General features: G+C 43.7%; 1 protein-coding gene across 1 annotated transcript; it reads right to left on the bottom strand.

Moving 5' to 3' along the window:
- Positions 1-3986: 3986 nt before the first annotated feature.
- Positions 3987-18610, bottom strand: LOC125096767 (60S ribosomal protein L37a-like). Its single transcript, XM_047723670.1, has 4 exons — positions 18603-18610; positions 9546-9556; positions 4588-4591; positions 3987-4357 (listed from the first exon to the last, which is right to left on the bottom strand). Exon 4 carries the CDS (start codon positions 4331-4333, stop codon positions 4055-4057), a length of 279 nt encoding a protein of 92 aa, XP_047579626.1. The 5' UTR covers positions 4334-4357; positions 4588-4591; positions 9546-9556; positions 18603-18610; the 3' UTR covers positions 3987-4054.
- Positions 18611-21581: the final 2971 nt, after the last annotated feature.

Here is a 21581-nt window from a genome sequence, read left to right as displayed (position 1 = left end):
TGCAGGACCAGAGAGTTCCAGGCACTAACCTGAAATTTAGCCACAGTAGGAGCCATCCCTCCCCACAAAACCTGCTGCTAAAGTATGAGCCTCACCCTAATGACTCTTTGATGCTAGGTGCTTCTCCTCTGGTGTCTTAAGGACCAGCACGTAAATGCTTTGGGTGGATGGAGGGGTGACATGTCCAGAACCATAGTAGTGAAGGAAAAAGGTATTTTGGACACCTGGAACAATGTCACGCTATGCAGCCACGAACAAAGAAGGACACTCTGGTGCTAGGAACACCCAAGGAGGTTTCTTAAACATGAGACTAAGGATGGGTTTTGGGACCCATGACTGGTGCAGAACAAATCCTGCAAGAAAACAAAAGAAAGCCTGAACACATGCAACGTCAACGGAGGAGCTACGAGCATGACCCAGAAGCCACCCTGTCCCTCGAACACAACGTGGGCTCCTCTCAAAACAAAAGCCTCATCTTGCGCAGCACCCGGAACCTCAGCTTCACTTCAGTCCTTGGGCCGGTCTCCACACTCACAGTGGACACACGCTTCCAGCTGTGAGATGGACCACAAAACCTAGCTACGAGAGACTGGCGGTGGAAAGGAACATGCCAGAAAAAGAGCCCTGAGGGGGTACTGCGTTTGACTCCCATCACCGATGCCGCACAGTTCCTCAGGAACACAGCAGGAGAGCAAGCCACAGGCAGCCATGGCTGTTGCTGCCTGAGACCACGCCCTGAGGGAGCATTGATTTGGCTCAGCAAAACCTAGGTGGGGTCATCCCCCAGGAACAGAGAAGGAAAGCAGGCCACTTCCAAAGGCCGCATATGGCTGGACAGCAGGCTCCAAGCCCCTCACCTGGAACTCCGCCCCAGCAGGAGCCTCCCTCCCAGTGGCCACACCGGACCCTGGAGACCCTCCATGCAGCCCTCCCGAGAGAACTCTGCGCCACCATGCAGGTGGCCCTGAACAACTGCGGGGCCATGACACAAACTCAAGACTGGGCTGGGGCCCTGACCAAAGCCCATCCAGAGTTGTGAGGTGACAACGGATGTTGGATCCCTAGGAGAGGCCATGCTAAACAGGCAAGAGCACTGAAGGAAACCATGTGACGAGCAAACCCTGGCAGCGATTGCTGCTGACCATGATTCCAGGGAAGGTGCTCTATAAACTTCAGGAACACAAGGAGCATCTCTCTCCCCGAGGCCACACTGGAACGCAGATGGTCACGCTCCTGCTAGGACTCCACTCACACCTCGAGGCACGTCTCCCCGCTGCCAGGGATGAGCTGCTTATTGTCGCCGGGATTCTCACCCTACCTTGGGGCAGGGCCATTTCTTTCCCAGGACCTTATATGCAAACCTCAAGAATGACAGGCTTTGGAACACAAGGGGGACACTGCACAACTGTCGAAGAAGGCCAAAACAACCCATCCCGCGTGCCACCACCAGGGTGGGGTTCAGAGAGTGATGCTAGCCAAAACCCTACCCCTTGGGCCACCACAAGGCCTGAGGGAACCTGAGGCCACACCTTAACCATGCACCCCACCCTCCAGCTCACCCTCCATTCCGGCCTTTGGGATGGTCTCCACAGTGCCATGGGATGTACCCCTTCCATCGCCCTGGCTCGGAAAGGACTGTGCCCACAGCCTAGCCCCGAGGGAGCCCTGGATTTGGCTTACACAACCGATGCTATACTGAGTAGCTATGCTCAGGCCAGAACCCAGGAGGACACTGTGCCTCAGGTAGCCTCAGCAGCTGCTGCACCTCAGGTAGCCAAACAAAACCAGAAAAGCAGACCCAATGGTGTGCAGCCTCCAAGCCCAGCTTGAAGCCTGAGGCTTGCCCCCATGCCAGCACGCCCCTCAGCTGCAGGTCAGACCCTGCACTTCCATGCAATTGTGCCCTCAGGCTCTCGGGGCTCCAACTTCAACTCTCCCCCGGATGTGGCACCGACCACCCCGGAAGCCGATTGTTCCCGAGGCGACAATGGATTTGGGACACAGGATCAACAGCAGGTGTATAGGGCCAGGCTAAAGAAGGAAACTGGGCCCAACATCCATCCCTGCTGGGTGTTGCCCGTGTCCAATAGATTCTAATGAAGCCTCCCTCTGAAAGGAACACAGGGAGCAGCTCCTTGAGGCCAAATGGGAAGAAAGATGCTGAGCCTGAAGGCAGCCCTCATCTGAGGCCTCAAGGCCCTTCTGCGTGCAGCCTTCTGATCCATGCCTCCCATCTCCCTGATTCTTACCCTACCCCTTGCCATGGCACTGGCCCTCCCTCGACGGGAGTCCTCAGCATGAGGAACGATGGGAATTGGGACCCAAGCCTGGCACAGGACCCATCCTCCCAGAAAGCAAGAAGGAATCCGTTCCTCTGGGGAACCACCACGGTGGAGCTCAAAGAATGGTGCTGATGCCACTCTGCCCCACGAGGGCAGGGTGAGCTTGTCCTTGAGGCCACACCTCAGCCAAGCGCTGCACCCTCCAGCTCTCCCTCCCTTCAGGCCTCTGCTCTCAGAGTGCATCCACCCTCACAGTAGACCCATGCTTCCTGCTCCAGGGGATGAGACGAATCCCAGAGCGGCTGTGGTAGGGAGTGTACCGGAAACAGAGCCCCCAGAGGGTATGGCATTTGACTCACCTCAGGGAGGAAGGTTGTCCCTCAGGAACACGACAAGGAAACCAGCCACCTGCAGCCACGGCTGCTGCTGCCTATGACCCAGCTCTGAGGGAGCATGGATTTGGCTCACCTAAGCTACGCTTCATCATCATTCAGGCCCAGAGAAGGAAAGTGTGCCACTTGCAACCACCTTGTATGGCTGGACAACAGCCCCACACCTGAAACTGTGCCACACTGGGAGTCTCCGCCTGAGGCCAAAGCCGACTCCAGAGTTTCACTTTCCCTAGGGCATTCCTTTCATCCTTCTCGAAAAGATTGTACACTTCCATGCAGTTGGCCCCTAACAATGACGGCACTAGGGCCCCAAGGAGAGCCCCAGCTGTGGCCATCCCCAAAGCTGAAACCCTATCTGTGAGGCGACCCTGGATATTGGATACCTGGGGAAGGCCCTGCAAAAGAGGCTAGATCGAAGAAGGAAAGCTTGGCACTTGCAACCCTGGTGGATGCTGTGGCTATCCACGAGTCTAGGGAAGACATTACACAGCAGGAAGTCAAAGAGCAATTTGCTGAGGCCAAACTAGAATTCAGATGCTCACACTAATGCCAGCCCTCGACTCCCACCTCAGGGCCCTTCTGTGTACAGCCGTCTGATCCACGCCTCCCGTCTCCCCAAGTCTCACCCTGAGCCTTGCTTGCCATGGCACCTGCCCTCCCTCCACTCCAATAGACAGTGTGAGGAAGGGCGGGATTTGGGACCCATGACCAGTGCAGGCCAATCCTCCAAGAAAGCAAAAGGAAGCCGAGCCTCAGGCAACCACAAGGGAGCAGCTACTAGCTTGTCTCAGAAGCCACACAGCCCCTCATCCACAGGGTGGGCCTGTCTCAAGACCAAAGCCTCATCTTGAGCTTCACCCTGAATCTTGCCCTCAATTCAGGCCTCAGGGCCAGGCTCCACACTCACAGTGGATATATGCTTCCAGCTGCAGGCTGGACCACAAAACCTAGCCATGAGAGACTGGCTGTGGAAAGGACTGTGCTGGAAAAGCAGAGCTCTGAGGGGGTCCTGCATTTTACTCACCTCACCGATGCTGCAGAATTCTTCAGGAATGGGGTAGGAAAGCAAGCCACATGCAGCCATGGCTGTTGGCACCTGAGACCTAGCTTTGAGGGAGCACGGATTTGGCTCACCTAACCTATGCTAGATCATCTGACAGGAACAGAGATGGAATGTGGGTCACTCTAGCCTGTACATTGTGCTTGAAGGTTGGTAGCACATACATAATTTTTGGCACAATATACTAGATTGTGTATTTCCTTATAGTTGTCTCCCCAACCTTCTTCCAGTCATAGTAGCCTTACCATTTTCTTTTTTAATTTTGTTACATAAATTAACCCATTTATTATAGGCTAGCAATGTTTCAAACGGTGGCGCTTCTACTGGTCTTTCAACTCCTTCAGTCTTCTGATGGCAGACTTTACTGTGACAGCAGAAGTGGTGTTGTAGGTCCAGGCACCACCAGCGACGGTTTTCATGCAGGAGCCACAATGCCAGATCCCCACAGCTTGTCTTTTCATCTTGGTTTTGCCACAGAAGGAGCAAGTGTACTTGGCGTGCTGGCTTATCTCAATCTTCTTCACCACCTTCCTGAGGGAGGCACCATAACGGGTCCTGTATTTGCCCACGATTCTGACCTTCTTGGTGCGTTTAGCCATGTCGCCTCAAACTAGGTCTGAGCCCCGAGAGGCGTAGCCTTACCATTTTTGAAGGCCTTAGCCAGCTATAGCTTCCTTTGCCCAGGAAAACAATAAAGCTATTTTTACTCATTATTCCAAACTCTATCTTTGTCTTATATTTTGGCTGTGAAGCACAAAGGTCAGTTTTCCACAGCACACTCAATCACTTAGGAGCATCAATTAACACTACAATGAGTTAGCATTACACATCTAGCTCTGTGGCTAATATTGCAGACACTGAAAACATATGCGGTGAGGATTTAAAGTAACTGATAATTTCTTACACTTGTGGGAATGAAAGATGGTCCACTCTCTTAGAAAAGCTAAACCACAGTTAAATATTTGCCAATCATGTGAACGGTTGTTCACATTCCTTTCTTAAGTATTTATACAATATGTCCACACAACAGTCTGCTCATGAATTTCACCATAACTTTACTCACAGTGGCTAAACCCTGGAAACTACAGAGATATCCATTAATAGGTAATGTACAGACAGAATATATTAATTTACTTAGCAACAAAAAAGCCTGAACTGGTGATCCATGTAGTAATAGGGATAGATTAAGAATCCTTAGGCTGCACTAGCTTCATTTGTATTCACATCTATGAAAATGTATTTGACTGTACAGTTTATCTTTTTTAATTTTTATTTTTTTGAGAAAACACTTAGACTGTGTTCTCTCCCTCTTACTCCACCAAAGGAGAAGAACAATCATCAGTGGCAACTGGCTATTTGGTTCTTGTATTTGGTTTGTTTGTTTAAAGATTTTAATTGAGAGAGAGAGAGCATGAGAGGAGAGAGGTGAGTGGGAGAAGCAGACTCCCTGCTGAGCAGGGAGTCTGATGTGGGACTTGATCTCGGGACTCCAATATCACAACCTGAGCCAAAGGCAGTTGTTTAACCAACTGAGCCACCCAGGCACCCATAATTGGCTGTTTGGAAAGAACACCTAAATCCAGCTTCAGGCTCAGGAGAGAGCACTCCTCTTCCTCCTCATGGTTTCAGGTACTCTACATGTTCAGAAAAACTTCTCTAGCAACAAACTGTAAAATGATCCTCGAACACAGTCTTTTTTTAAAACATAATACCTATTGAATTTATTTCATTATTTCTTATTATGTTCAGTTAGCCACCGTATAGTATATAATTAGTTTTTGATGTAGTGTTCAATGATTCATTAGTTAACTATAACACCCCATGCTCAAAGTATAGTCTTAATTGTACACTTTAAAGTAATGCAGGTTACTGTACATAAATTATACCTCAGTAGCATTCATGTAATCTACTGTATTTCTCCATATCAGCTGTGAGCATTTAGAAAATTAAATTTTCTTTTCTTTTTTTAAGATTTTATTTACTTATTTGACAGACAGAGATCACAAGTAGGCAGAGAGGCAGGCAGAGACAGGAGGAAGCAGGCTCCCTGCCAAGCAGAGAGCCTGATGTGGGGATCGATCCCAGGACCCTGGGATCATGACCTGAGCCGAAGGCAGAGGCTTTAACCCACTGAGCCACCCAGGTGCCCCAGAAAATTAAATTTTAAAAAAGTGGAAATGAGTGGTTGCATGGAGGTTCCTCAAAAAGTTGAAAATAGAGCTACCCTATGACCCAGCAATCGCACTACTGGGTATTTACCCTAAAGATACAACCGTGGTGATCCGAAGGGGCACATGCACCTGAATGTTTATAGCAGCAATGTCCACAATAGCCAAACTATGGAAGGAACCTAGATGACCATCAACAGATGAATGGATAAAGAAGATGTGGGGTGTGTGTGTGTGTGTGTGTGTATATATATATATATATATATATATATATATATATATATAATGGAATACTATGCAGCCATCAAAAGAAATGAAATCTTGCCATTTGCGACAACATGGATGGAACTAGAGGGTATTATGTTTACTGAAATAAGTCAATTGGAGAAAGACAACTATCATATGATCTCCCTGATATGAGGAAGTGGAGAGGCAACGTGGGGGGGTTGGGGGTAGGAAAAGGATAAATGAAACAAGATGGGATCGGGAGAGAGACAAACCATCAGAGACTCTTAATCTTACAAAACAAACTGAGGGTTGCTGGGGGGGTGGTTGGGAGAGGGTGGTGGGGTTATGGACATTGGGGAGGGTATGTACTATGGTGAGTGCTGTGAAGTGTGTAAACCTGGCGATTCACAGACCTGTACCCCTGGGGCTAAAAATACATTATATGTTTATAAAAAATTTTAAAGTGTTTTAAAAAGTGGAAATGAAATTCAGTAAACGCAATAGAGATTCATATCCACAATCATTAAATCCATAAGAATACATATAATGAAGACCCCTGAAAATTATTGCTGAGGCAAATCAAAGGAATGCTAAATAAATTTAAAAAAAAAAATATATATATATATCACATTCATAGATTAGAAGACTCAGTGTTGTTGGAATATCAAACCAGCATTATTCTGATTCATGCTGGATTAGGCATTTTAGTGGGAAATTCACAAGGTAGTTCTAAAATGTATATGGAAATCAAGGTACCTAGAATAGCCAAGAGAATTGTAGAAATTTACTGTATTTCAAAACTGATCTTACAGTTACAGTAAATAAGGCAATACATTATAGTGTAAGTAAATGTAAATGTAAATGTAAGTAATGTAAAATATATCAATATGAGAGAGTAGAGTGAGAAGTTTCCTCATGCACATATACAAGTTTTTCATTTTAATTTTATTTTTTCAATTATTTTTAAAAAGATTTTATTTATTTGAGGGAGAGACAGAAAAAGTGAGAGAGGACATGAGTGTGGTGAGGGGCAGAGGGAGAAACAGACTCCCTGCTCAGCAGGGAGTCTATGCAGGGCTCAATTCCAGGACTCTGGGATCATGACCTGAGCTGAAGGCAGATGTTTAACCAACTGAGCCACCCAGGCACCCCAATTTTTCAATTATTTTGTTTTTAAGTAATCTTTACACACAACATGGGGCTCAAACCCACAACTCTGAAATCAAGTCACATGCTCCACCTATTGAGCCAACCAGACACCCCTCAGTTATTTGATATTTTAAATAAAGTCACAAGTACACATCATTAGAATGAAAGACTTTCCCTAAAAATAACTGGAATGAATGAATATCTATATTAAAATAAGTTAATATTAAAACTTACTTCACACCATACATTGATGTTAGTTGGAGTTGGGAAGCTAAAATTATAAAGTTTTGGAAGAAAAGTAAAAATATGTTCATGATCAAGGCATAGGCAAAGATTTCTTAGACATAACACTAAGGCACTCACCATAGATGAAAAATTGATTAAACTGGATTTTATAAAATATTAAACCTTCAGCTTATCATAAATTACTATTGAAAAAGTGAAAAGATAATCCATTGTCCAGGAATAATTACTTACAATACCTGTAGCTAACAACAATCTTACCCACAATATATAAAGAACTTACACAAATCACATAGAAAATTATAAAAACCTAGTTTATTAATGAAGAGAAGGCTTGAAAAGGCATTTCATAAAAGAAGGTATCCAAATTCCTAGTAAGATTTGAAAACCAAACTGAGAACACCAGGTATGTGGGAATGTAGAGAAACTGAAATTGGCCTGTATTTGGCGGGAAATGTAAAATGATGCAACTACTTTGCAAAAGTCTGTACCAGTTTCTATTCTTTGGCCAAGCGTTTTATTCCTAGGTGTATGTACCTAGGAGAAACAAGTGGATGCCTCCACAAAAAAACAATTCATAGAGCCACCTAGGTGATTCATTCCATTTATTGAAGGACTCTAAAATCTCAGCTCAGGTCTTGATCTCAGGGTCATGAGTTCAAGCCCCATTTCGGGCTCCACACTGGGTGCAGAGCAAAAATTTATACATGGTTCTTCATAGTTACTTTATGCAGAATATTTCAAAAATAGAACTGTCCACCAGAAAATTGGATAATCAAATTGTGCTGTAATCACAAAACAATATTTCTTGGCAACATAAAGACCAAATGACTGACATGTAGCTAATTTAGGATTGACTCTCAAAGTCAGCTATCCAGTGGAAAAAAACATGGAACAAAAGAAAACATACTGCATCATTCCATTTATAGGAAGTGTAAGAATAAGCAAAATTAGTCTATGGTGAGAATTCAGAATGTGTTTATGTTTGAAGATGGATACTGACTGGCAAGTAACAAAACAGAACTTTGGGGGGTGGAGGAAGATGTTCTACATCTTGATCTAGATGGTGATTACACAATACATACATATGTTAAATTCATTGAGCTGTATGCTTGATTTTTGTGCATTTTGCTCTATGTAAATTCTACCCCAATAAAGAACTGTTAGAATTAAAAAAGAGATGATAAAGCCTAAAAGAATGTAACAAATGACAGGGAATGTGTAACAAATACCGAACATGTAAAGAATAAGAATCCCAAAGCAATAGAATAGAATGAACACTAAAAAGCATAATTTAGTGACAAAAAGGTAGTGAAAATTGACAGTTCAAATAGTATTAAAAATGACATCTTGCTGCCTGGGAAAAGCCCTCCAGAGCAACAAACACTGAGCCTCCAGCAAAAGTGCTGTTATTCACTTTGATATATGGGTACAATGGGTAGTGAAGATATAGATAGATTTGGATATAGAAGATTTAGATGGGGGTGACAGTTTCACAACTTTTGAGTAGACTAAGAAAATCACTGTACTAACACAAAAATTTTATGGGTTTTATGATATATTCATTATGTTATAAATAATAAATAATAATAATAATAAAGCAATATTCTTTACAAATGCCCATGCCCTGTATTTTTATTAAGCACTGTGTCTCTCATTAATAGTCAGTTGTCAGAATATGATACTATTAACCTGTTCCAAAGATATTTTTCAAATATAAAAATTTAATCCAAGAGGTTTTGGGCAAAATGAGGTATAGGCAAAGGAAGAATAAGAGTGAATTGGAAAATGTGAGAAGGAGGCCTGGGGTAGAGAGGGACTCTACCTGGCTCCAGCACATACAGCAAGGGGACCATGGTCCAGTTATAAACTCTCCCTGTGCCTTGGTTTCTTCTTCTGCAAACCAGGAAAAAGTAATGCTTTCTTCATAAGTTGATTGTGAAGACTAGAAGTCCTAATACATATGAAATCATCACTATAAAGATCTGTAAGGGACATCCATGATATCAGGGAGTCCCCAAACTGACTAAACGCCTGAATTTAATAAGTAGCTTCCAGGCCCACTGAATCAGAATTGCTAGAAACCATGACTTCAAACTTGTACTAATTCTCTCAGGCTATTCTTATAATGATCAATTTATGAGTAGGAAACACTGAGTCATATAACTTTAAAACAGAAAAGTAGAAATAACAGAATAAAGATATTTTTGACCCAGTCTCTAAGCCAGAGGGAAAACTGTGGAGGACTCCCTAACTGAAGGAGACCTGGCCCATCTGACCCCATTTTACCTTCCTCCAGCTTACTGCAGAGATACAAATACTGGAAGATGTATGCCTAAAGCACCTGACAGTCCACCTTGAAAACTGTCACAGCCCTACCTTCTAAGTCAACACTGCTTTGAATGGAAATGAAATTTACCTGGTTTTGCTCATTGATGGACCAGTCTTCTCCAAGTTTCTTGCCTTACAAAACTAAATCCTCTTTGTCATATTGCCATTAATTCAAACCTCAACAGAGATGCTGAAGTAAGACAGTCTTATAAATAATCTAGCTACCTCATTAGAAACCAGAAAGTTCAGCACAGTTCAGCCCAATTAATTATAGTCAGTGAGACTTCAGACACCCCAATTAAAGGGAAATTATCCATTCCCATTATTTGACATCATGCCAACTTCAGTGAGGGGGGAAAATAGCTACCAATTCCAAAGGACAGATAGATTGTTCTTGCCTCCAGACTGTACTGACACCTGACATCCATAACCATTTCAGGGAGACTTTGGAGGAGCCCAACCATCAACCAGAAATGGTTTAGTGGAATGAAGAGGGGCTCTAAGAAGCAAAGTCACATCACATAAAGGAGGACTAAATGGGACAAATGCAGGATAAAGGTGTTTCTCTTACTGTTCCAAAACTGAAAACAAACTTGCTCTTATCATGGTTTTTTTTTTTCTAATTTTTTCTATTTTTAGTCTGGCCAAAAAATTATTTCAATGTTTCTCTTCAGGTTTCCTACTTTTTATGGACAATAATAGTACCTCAATGATTACGATAAAAATAAAATGCCAAAGTATATGTACAATGCTTAGCAAACATTACACACGCACACACTGAAATAGTGGTCATCAAAAAGAATGACATCTTGCCATTTGCGATGATATGGAAGGAACTAGAGGGTATTATACTAAGCAAAATAAGTCAGTCAGAGAAAGACAAATACCATATCACTCATATGTGTAATTTAAGAAACAAACAGATGAACATAGGGGAAGAGAATAAAAAATAAAATGAGATGAAAACAGAGTGGGAGGCAAACCGTAAGAGAACTCTAGGAAACATAGTGAAAGTTTGCTGGAAGGGAGGTTGGTGGGGGGTGGGGGACGGGGTAATTGGGTGACGGGCATTAAGGAGTGCTGGCTGTTATATGCAACTGATGAATCACTAAATTCTACCCCTAAAACTAAAATAAAATAAAATCCTAGTAGAGAACATAGGTAGTAACCTCTTTGGTATTGGCTGTAGGAAATTGTTTCTAAGGTATGTCTCCCAAGGTAAGGGCAACAGAGCAAAAATAAATTATTGGGGCTTCATCAAAATGAAAACCTTCTGCACATTGAAGGAAACAAACAATTAAAAGGCAACTTTTTAGATAGAAGAAGATATTTGCAAATGAATTATCTAGTGAAGGCTAATATCCAAAATACATTAAGAGCACTCAAAAAAACCCAAATAATCCAGTCTATAAAGTAGGTAAAAAAAAAAAAAATCATGAATAGACTTCTTTCCAAAGAAGACATCCAAATGATCAACAGACCCGTGGAAAGATGCTCAACATCACTCATCATCAGGGAAATACAAATCCAAAGTACAAGGGGATATCACCTCTCTCCCATCAGAATGGCTAAAATTAACAACACAGGAAATAAGAGGTCTTGACAAGAATGTGGAAAAAGGGGAACCCACTTACCCTGGGAATGGTGGAAATGCAAACTGGTTCAACCACACTGGAAAACATTGTTGAAATTTCTCAAACAGTTAAAAATGGAACTATCCTATGACTCAGCAATTGCACCTCTAGATACTTACACAACGTTTACAAAACTATAGACTCAAAGGGGCACATGCACCCTGATGTTTATAGCAGGCTTATCAACGATAGCCAAACCATGGAATGCACTCAACTGTCCATCTGTTGGGGAATGGATAAAGGAGTTCTGACATATATAGATATGTATATATAGTTGTGACATATGGAGCTAGAGTGTTGTGTTAATGAAATAAGTCAAAGAAAGACAAATAACATACGACTTCTTTCTGATGCAGAATTTAAGAAACAAAACAGATGAACACGTGGAAAAAGAAAGGGAGAGAGAAGCAAACCATGAGACACTCAGTAACAGAGAACAAATAGGGTAGATGGAGGGAGCAAGGTGGGAGATGGTCTAAATGGGTGATTGGTGGGCATTTGGTGTATGAAAATGGGGTGTTATAGGTAGGTGAAGAATCACTAAATTCCACTCCTGAAACAAATGTTATACTAAATGTTAACTAATTAGAACTTAAATAAAAATCGAAATAACCAAGAAGAAACTTGGGAGTCTGGTCATGTTTTTGTGAGTTTGGGACCATGGGCCTACTCATAATTTGGCTTCAGCACTATCCTGACACCATGAGGCCTAGGGCATTTGACATTGCCTAGCAGAGAATGTTGGTGTGGAGGCGGTGGCATCCCTTTTGGCCTCATCTCTGGAGCAAATGGACATGAAGACACCTCCCCCAAATTTCCCATTCCTCTTTGAAATGTAGAACTTAACTCTTTTTGTAGCCATTTCCATGTTGTTGCATAATTTCTAAGTAGGCCTCATTCCCATCCAGGGGTGATAGGGCTCCCATATAGCCAACACCCAAGGGTTGGTGTCAAGTTCGCACTTGGATCCAGTGGTAAGGGAGAGTGATTAGTGTCTGATATCCCAAAAGAACACTGGCATTTGTGTTCCTTAGTACTTGCTTGGCCAGCTTGTGTAAATATAGTGCTCAATAACCAGTTTGCTTCCCCCCTCTCACTGATCCAGATGCCTTCATTACGAAGAGTAGATGAGCTGTGCATGTGCAGTATGCTCCAGGACCTGGTGAGTGGAGAAAAATGCCCTTTCAAGGCATACTGCACCAAGGTCCCATTCTAAACACTTGAGCATCAGTGGCAAGCACCCACATGGTATTGTTGAACCCCTGCTTTCTCTAGCCACCAGGGAGGCGGGTAGGGAAAACAGCCAAGTCCAGAAGCTTTCCCTCTCTTTCTGAGGGGAAAATGTAGGTCTCTTGCCAACCGTGTTCCCCTATTGTAAACAATTTAGCTCTTCTGGAGGTGGCCCGCTTGCCAGGAGATGGTGCAACTCCACTCACCACATTAGGCTATTCTCATCTCTCATAATGAATTTTAACCTTCTGTGTATCCATTTTCACTCTTTTAATCTTTTTTAGGGCTTATTTATTTATTAGCAAGAGAGGGATAAAGTGTGCACATGAGTTGAGGGAGGGGCAGAATGAGAGAATCTTCAAGTAGACTCCCCACTGAGCACAGAGCCAGATATGGGTCTCCATCTCACAACCCATGAGATTGTCACCTCAGCTGTAACCAAGGCTCGGATTCTTAACTCACTGAGCCAACCAGTTGCCCATACCCTTTTCTTTTTATCTGAAACTAGATTAATCCAAGGGACCATTCTGAGCCAGTGTCTCAGAACAATATCATCTGCTTTAAAGTGGGGACTCATGCAGAATTCTTAGGACTGTGGAATACATTGTGCCACAGGGCCCCTCAAAATTTGGTTTCAGAACAATCTAGACATCAGGAAACTTTAGCAGAAAATGTTTATGTGTAGGCCAAACTATAGAGTTTGGGTGGGATGTGACCTCATTCCTGGGGCAAGGGGAAACAAAATTAGTTCTCTTCTTCCCAGGGCCCCCCCAATTCCTGTGTGAAATGTACAACATGGATCTTCTTAGTAGGCATTCCCTTCATCTTCCATATTTCTAACTAGGTCTTTGCTCACATTCAGGGGTAATGGAGCTCTCACACAGCCATCATCTGAAGATTTTGATGAGTTCTCACTTTGTTGATGTGCTGAACGAGCATAATTGGTGTCTGATGTCCTCCCAAATTATGGCCCTCCTGTCCTTTTACAGTTGTTGCTAAAGGTACTGTGGTCAGTGCACTGATGATTAGCCATACAGTCACCATACACATGCCACTCTCACACCTGCATAAACCACCTACAAATACACATCCCACAGACTCCACAAACACAGCAGACACTCACACATTTCCATCACATGCCAGCAGCACAAACTATACATACACATGATGCACAACACATAGACAGCAGACACAGCACCAATACATCACACACACAGCACATGTACACCAAACACCTATACACTACACATATAGCACACCCAAATGAGACATATATCATACACACACCACTCATGCACAGAACACATACATATATACTGCACTCATACTTCACACATAAAACACACAGAATACACATATACCACACACACCACACCTATGCCACACACTTATAAACACATATACCACACAATAACGACACCCAGTGCACATACACAACATACACAATGCGTGTGCCACACACAAACCTCTCACACAACACACACCTATAACAGACATACAGAACACACACCAAATTCACTACACACACTCACCACGCAACATGCACAATGCATGCCACACACCTACTATACACACACCAGCCAAAAACCATACACAGAAGACACACCACACACACACACACATTTCATATACCTTATATTCAACACTGTCACACCAAAAAAACCAATATATTTAACACATATACATCACCAACACAGAACATAGATGTTACATAGGCACACACAGAAGGCACACACAGCCCATATTCTACAGAAACTCACACACAACACAGACACCACAATCATACCTCATAGATGACACATTCACCACTCCTCTACCACATAAATACATCACACATAGACCTCACATATAAAACACATATGTAACCCACACACATTGCCAAACACACACAATACATGCACATCACAATTACTAAATACACACCACACATACAATGTGTACACATATGTGCACACACAGACTTCACACATGTGCCACACAATTACACATACACTACACACACAGGAACCCCACAAATCCACACAAATGCCAAACACACACACCAGAAAGAAACCCCAGAAACTGAACACACATTACCCATAATATTCACACCACGCAAATAACACCAACACATGTAAGTAAAACACAGAGAAGTACCACAAATATACCATGCTCATACATGCACCATGAAAACACATGAACAACACACACAACACTCATAATACACACACACCAAAAGGACAACAAACATACACAACACCATGATTGCAGACACATCACACCTACAACACACATCACCTATACAACCCACACACCACACACCATGCAAAAAATATACAACAAAAGACACCACATACACCCCACATCAAAACCACTTGTATCACACACAACAGATTTGTACCACACATAGTTGACCCATTACCACATGGACATCACAAATAACACATACATGACATATACGATACATATACCACACACACCTACCCACATCATATAAACCACACACAACACCCTACACATATTCCACACACCAGTATCTGATATCACCAGGGAAATTGGTGCTCTTCCTTCCAATTGCTTGCTGCTTCACTGGATGGAGTAAGTACTGTAATGGGTGGTCGGCTTGCTCAATTCTTTGGCTCATTGAGATGCCTCTGTTCTGAGGACCAGAAGGTGTGAGCATGTAGAGTATTGTTCAGGTCCTGGTGAGAGCAGAAAGAGCACATTCAATGAATATTGACTGAAGGCCCAGTTCCAAACACATGAGCATCAGCAGAGAGGACTCACCTGATTCCTCTGAACTACTGCCATCTCTACTCACTGACTTGGAGGTCAGGAGAAATATCCAAGGCCAGAAGTTTTCCCTCTATTTCTGACTAACTCTCTGGTGTAGCCAGTGGAGGTTTCCCTTTGCCTGAGCCCAGAGGTGTTTCTTATTCCTGAGAAAGCCAGCTTGTTAGGAAATTGTGCTAGTAGCTCCATTCTGAACATTATCCCATTTTCACCTGTCATGAAGAATGGTGGCATTTTCTGTAGCCCTTTCCATCCCTTTGCTCTTTTTTCACAACTAGACTCACCTTTTCAGCAATTATGAGCCAGTGCCTCAGGACAACTTCACCTACTTTAAATTAGGGAGTTTGGCAGAATCCTTGGGAATGTGGGCGAGCTATGGCCACTGGGCCCCTCAAAGATTGGTTCTAGAACTATCTGGATGGTGAGAGGCCTAGGGCATGTGAAGACACCCAGCAAAGCATGTTTATATGTAGTCTGGGCAAGAGGTTTTAGGAAGGTGCTGGTCTCATTTTTGGGGCAATACAAACAAATATAGACATCTCATTCCCAGATGTATCCCATTCCTGTTCAAAATGTATAACTTTGGTCTTCCTGTGCCCATTCCCACCATCTTGCTATGTTCCTAACAAGTTCTTGGTTTATATTCCATGGCAATGAGACTCTGACTCACACAGCCAGCCTTCAGGGATTGCTGGTGAGTTCACACTCTAGTCCTCTGCTATGCAAGTGAATCAGTGTCTGATATATCCCCCACCCTGGAAAACAAAACAAAACAAGACAAAAACAACAAAACTGGCTGTGTGGTCCCTGAACGCTTGCTATTCAGCCAGTAGAGGTAAAAGGTGCTGACTAGCAGCTAGTGTCCTAACCACCCTTAACTGACCTAGATGCTTACATTTTGAAAAGCAGGAGGTTCATGCATGTGAAGTATGCTCTGGGAATTGCTCAATACAGAAAGAGTCCTTTCAAACAATACTGCCCCAAACCCCAGTTCCAAACACTGTGAGCATCGGTTGCAAGCACCCTCCTGCTACCACTGAGCCACTGCTGCCTCAATCTACTGATGGGAATTGCAGGAAAAAGAGCCAAGACTGAAAGCATTCTCTCTTTTTGTGAATGAACAACGTGGGCCTCTTGCTGGCACACTTTTCAGGTGTAGCTAATGAGGGTTTCTTTTAGCCAAAGAGCACTGGTGTTTCTTGTTCCTGAAATGGGCAGCATGTGGGAGATTGGGCTAGTAACATCATTTTCAATATCCATAGATGACAGGGTCTTAGAGCAATATCCTCTGCTTGAAACTGAGGAGTCCTGCTGAATCCTTGGGACTGTAGGATAGGTAGGGCAACTAAGTCCCTCAAAATTTAGTTTCAGAAGGATGTGGACATCAGGAGGTCTGGGACATTTGAAGGTGCCCAGCAGAGAATGATTGTGCATAGATTGGGCCACAGGATTTGGGAGTAAGTGGCCTCATTTCTGTGAGAAAAGAAAATGAATTGAGACATTTGCTTTCCAGATTAAGTCCATTTGAAAAGTAGGACATGGCCCTTCAGATTGCTATTCCCATTCTCTGGCTGTATTTCTAACTTTACCTTTATTCATATTCAGGGGTGATGGGGCAGTAACTCATGCAGACAGCATGCAGGAATTGATAGACTATTTCTCCTCTGTTCCTATGCTAAGCAAGAGCAATCAGCATCTGATATCTCCAGAAAAGATGGCCTTCCTGTCCCAGAGCACTGGCTTCTTGGCCAGCTGGAGTAAGCCCAGGTATGGGTAGCCAGCTTGCCTGCCACCCCTGGCTGCCCAGGGTGGGCATTCTGAAGAGCAGATGGTTTGCACATGCACAGCGTGCTCCAGGACCTGGTCAGAAAGAGCTCTTTCAGATACTGCCCCAAAGCCTGTTTCCAAACACTTGAGCCTTAGCCTGAGCCACCACTTGAAAGAACTGAACTAACACTGCCTGGATCCCCTGTTTGGGAAGTGGGGGGAAGCAAAGGCCAGAAGCTTTCCTTCACTTTCTGAAGGAAGAATGCAGGCTTTTTCTAACAGGGAAATGTGATCAATGGAAGTTTCCCCTCTGCACAAGCCTGCCACTTTTTCTTGGTCTTGAGACTGTCAGCTTGCTAGGAAGTTGTGCTAGTCACTTCATTTTCAACATTATCCCATTCTCATCTCTAATGAAGCCTGGCCTCATTTGGCTCACTGAGATGCCTCTGTTCTGAGGACCAGAATGTGTGGGCATGTAGAGTATTGTTCAGGTCCTGGTGAGGGCAGAAAGAGCATATTCAATGAATATTGACTGAAGGCCCAGTTCCATACTTGGCTTCCCAAGTATTTCATTACTATCCTTTGGATGTTTTCTCAATCTAGGTTCTCCCTGGGGGCCATCCAGGTCCATTGTCTCAGAGTGATACCCTCTGCATTCAGCTGGGAGTCTGGCCAAGTCCTTGAGACTGTGGGACAGTTTGGGGCATAGGGCCCCTCTTACTATGGCTTCTGAGCTATTTTGACCATGGCAGGATCAGGCATTTGAAGGTACCCAACAGTGAATATTTTTTTATTTTTTATTTTTTGGTTTCTATTTTTTGTTAACATATAATATATTATTAGCCCCAGGGGTACAGGTCTGTGGATCATCAGGCTTACACACTTCACAGCACTCACCATAGCCATCAGTGAATATTTGTGTATAGGCATGGCCAGAAGATTTGGGCTGGGGAGCTGCCTTCATTTTTATGGTAAAGGAAAACAAGGTTAGACATCTTATTCCCAGATTCATTTTACTTCCATTTGAAATGTAGAACTTTGACTCTCATTGCCAATATTCCCATTTTCTTGCTATTTTTCTAACCAGGTATTGGGTCACCATCAGGGATCGTGGTGCTGTCACTTACACTGCCAGTGCCCAGGAAGTGGTGGCTAGTCCCCTGTCTGGTCCTGGGCTAAGCAAGAGCAGTTACTGAGAGTTAGGGAAGTGCAGTGATGGGTAGCCAGCTTGCCTCCATCCACTGGTTGATTGAGATGCCTTCACTTTGAAGAACAGACTATTCCTACATGGGCAACATGTCCCTAGAGCTGTTCAGTGCAGAAAGAACTTTTCCAAGGAATACTGCACCAAGAAACAGTTCCAAATACTTGGTCATCAGGTGGAAGAACAAAACTGCTGCCACTGAATCACTGTGCTGCTACCTTTTGAAAGCAGGAATAGCAGCCTCCACCAGAAACATTCCTTCCCATCATGGAGGAAGATTGCAGGCCTCTGGCTAAAGCTTTCCTGGGGTAACAAATGGAAGTTTCCCTTATCACAAGTCTACAGGTGATTCTTATTCCCCAAACTGCCAACTTGTTACGGGATTGTGCGAGTCACTTCATGCTTAACATGATCAGCCCTAATGAAGAACTTTGGCCTTCTGTGCATCTATTTCCATTCCTTTACTCTTGTTGTTGTTGTTTTTGTTATTGTTGTTGTTGTTGTTGTTGTTTTCAAATTATGTTCTCCCTGGGAGGCTGGCCTATCATCTCAGAGCTTTATCTTGTGCTTGAAATTGAACCCTGTGAAGGAATACTTGTCACCAGGGGATAGGTTAGCTCAAAACACCTCTGGTAATTTGCCTTCAGAAGTGCATTGACATCAGGATGACTAGGAAATTTGAAGGGGCCCAGCAGAGAATGTTTGTGTGTAGGCTCTGGCAGAAGTTTTGGGAGGGAATTGGCCTCATTTTGGTGCAAGTAGAAGCCAAGTTAGATATCATCCTGCAAGATGCATCCCATTCCCACTTGACATGTCGAATGTTGACACTCTTTGTTGTTACTCCCATGTCCTTACTGTTTCTCTAACAAGGTCTCGGGTCATCTTCATGAGTTGTGGTATTTCAGCTCACACAGCACTCAGGGATTGGTGGTGAGTTCCCACCCTGGACCTGTGCTAAGATAGAACAATCAGTGTCTAATATTGGAAAGGGAAATTTGCCTTTCTATCCCTGAGCACTTCATTCTTGGCCAGCTGAGGAAGCACAGAGATGAGGATCTAGCTTGCCACACTCTCTTGGCTGATTGAGATGACTTCATTCTGAAGAACAGATGGATTGTGCATAGCCTACAATGCTCCAGGACCTGTTCAGTGCAGAAATAGCTTTTTCAAGGAATAAAGCTCCAAGCAGCAGTTCCAAACTTTTGATCCTCAAGTAGGAGTTGCAGCCTGGTACTCTGAATCACTGCTGTCTCTGCACTGATGGAGGTGCAGGAAAACCTCCAATGCCAGAAGTGTTCCCTCTCTTTATGAAGGAAGAATGAAGGCATCTTGTGGCACCTGAGTGACTCAGGTGGTTAAGCACCTCACCCTTTGATTTTGGTTCAGGTCATGATTTCAGGGTTGTAAGATCCAGCCCCACATAGGCTCTGTGCTGGGTATGGGGCCTGCCTGAGATTCTCTCTCTTCCTCTACCTCTCTCCCACCCAGGGTACTCTCTCTCTCTCTCTCTCTGTCTCTTAACAGGAATGAAGGCCTCTTGTTTACTCAGTTCCCAGGTGTAGCCAATGGATATTTTCCTTTGTGCAAAAGCACCAGAGTTTCTTATTCCTAAAATGGCCAGATGGTTAGGACATTGCGCTAGCCACTTAATTCATATTATCCCATTGTCGTCTCCATGAAGCACTTTGGCCTTCCATGTGCCCATTTCCATTCATTTGATCTTTATTTTTTTTTTCCAAAATTGATTCAATCTAGGGGGCCATTCAGAAGAAGTATCTCAGAACCATATTTTCTGCTTTAATTTAGGGAGTCTGGAAGAGTCTTTGGGACCGTGGGATACCTTGGACCACAGGGCCCCCTGACGTTGAGTTTCAGAATTCTGTGGACATCATGAAACCTAGGGCATTTGAGGGTGCCCACCAGAGAATGTGTGTTAAGTTGGGCCAGAGAGTTTGGAAGGGAGCTCGTGTCATATCTGGGGTAAGGAGAAATTAATTTCAACATATCCATCCCAAATTTATTCCATTCCCATTTGAAATGTAGAACTTTTTCCTTCTTGGAGCAATAAAGAACCTTGCCTCCCTGCACACATATATACATCCCTGTGCTCTTTTTTCAAACTAGGTTCTTTCTGAAGGTCATTAAGAGGAGCCAGCGTTCTCAGAGCAGTATTTTCAGATTGAAACTGGAGACTATGACTGAGTCCCTGAGACTCTGAGAGGTTGTGCTACAGGGCCCCTTGTAATTTGGCTTCAGAACAATGTAGACATCAGGAAAGTCAGACAAAAGATTGTGTGTAAGCATGGCTAGGGATTTCGAGATGGAGCATGCCTTTTTTCAGGGGCAAGGGCAAATGAAGTCAGACATCTCAATCCGAGATAACTTTCATTTCCATTTGAAATGTGGAACTTTGGTTTTCCTTGAAGCCATTCCCTTCCTCCTGCTCATTTTCTAACTAGGTTGGTTCGGATTTAGGGGTAAGAGGGGCATCACACAATCAGTGCCCAGTGTTGGTGGCAAGTTCCCACTTGGATCCTCTGCTGTGTGAGAGCAATAAGTGTCTGACAGCCAAAAGGAAGGATTCCCCTCCCGTCTCTGAGTGCTTGTTTCTTGTCCTGCTATTATAAATGCCTTGATTGGTAGCCAGCTTCTTTCTCTCCTCTGGGTGACAGAGATATCTTAATTCTGAAGAGCAGACAGATCACACATGTGCACTTGCTCCAGGACATGGTCAGTGTGGAAAGAGCTCTTTCAAGGAATACTGCTCCAGTGACCATTTCCAAATACATCATCAACTGGAGAACCAATCTGCTAACCCTAAATCACTTGTGGGTTTTTTTTCCCCATAATAGGAAAGACAAGAGAAATCCAAATCCAGAAGGAAGATTGAAGGCCTCTTGCTTACTTGGCCCTCAGATGTAGCCAATGGAGGTAACTCATTGCCCAAGCCAACAGGCCTTAGTTCTGAGCCTGCCAGCTTGAGAAAAGGTTTTGCTAGACACTTTATTCTCAACCTTATTTCATTCACAACACTAAGAAAGTTCTCTTCCCTCTGGGTCTATTTCCATTCCATTTATTTATTTATTTATTTATTTATTTATTTATTTATTTATTTGACACA

Source organism: Lutra lutra, chromosome 4, assembly GCF_902655055.1.
Source record: "Lutra lutra chromosome 4, mLutLut1.2, whole genome shotgun sequence".
NCBI lineage: Eukaryota > Metazoa > Chordata > Mammalia > Carnivora > Mustelidae > Lutra > Lutra lutra.
Note: the sequence above shows the minus strand (reverse complement) of the source record. Positions and strands in the feature narration are given on the sequence as shown.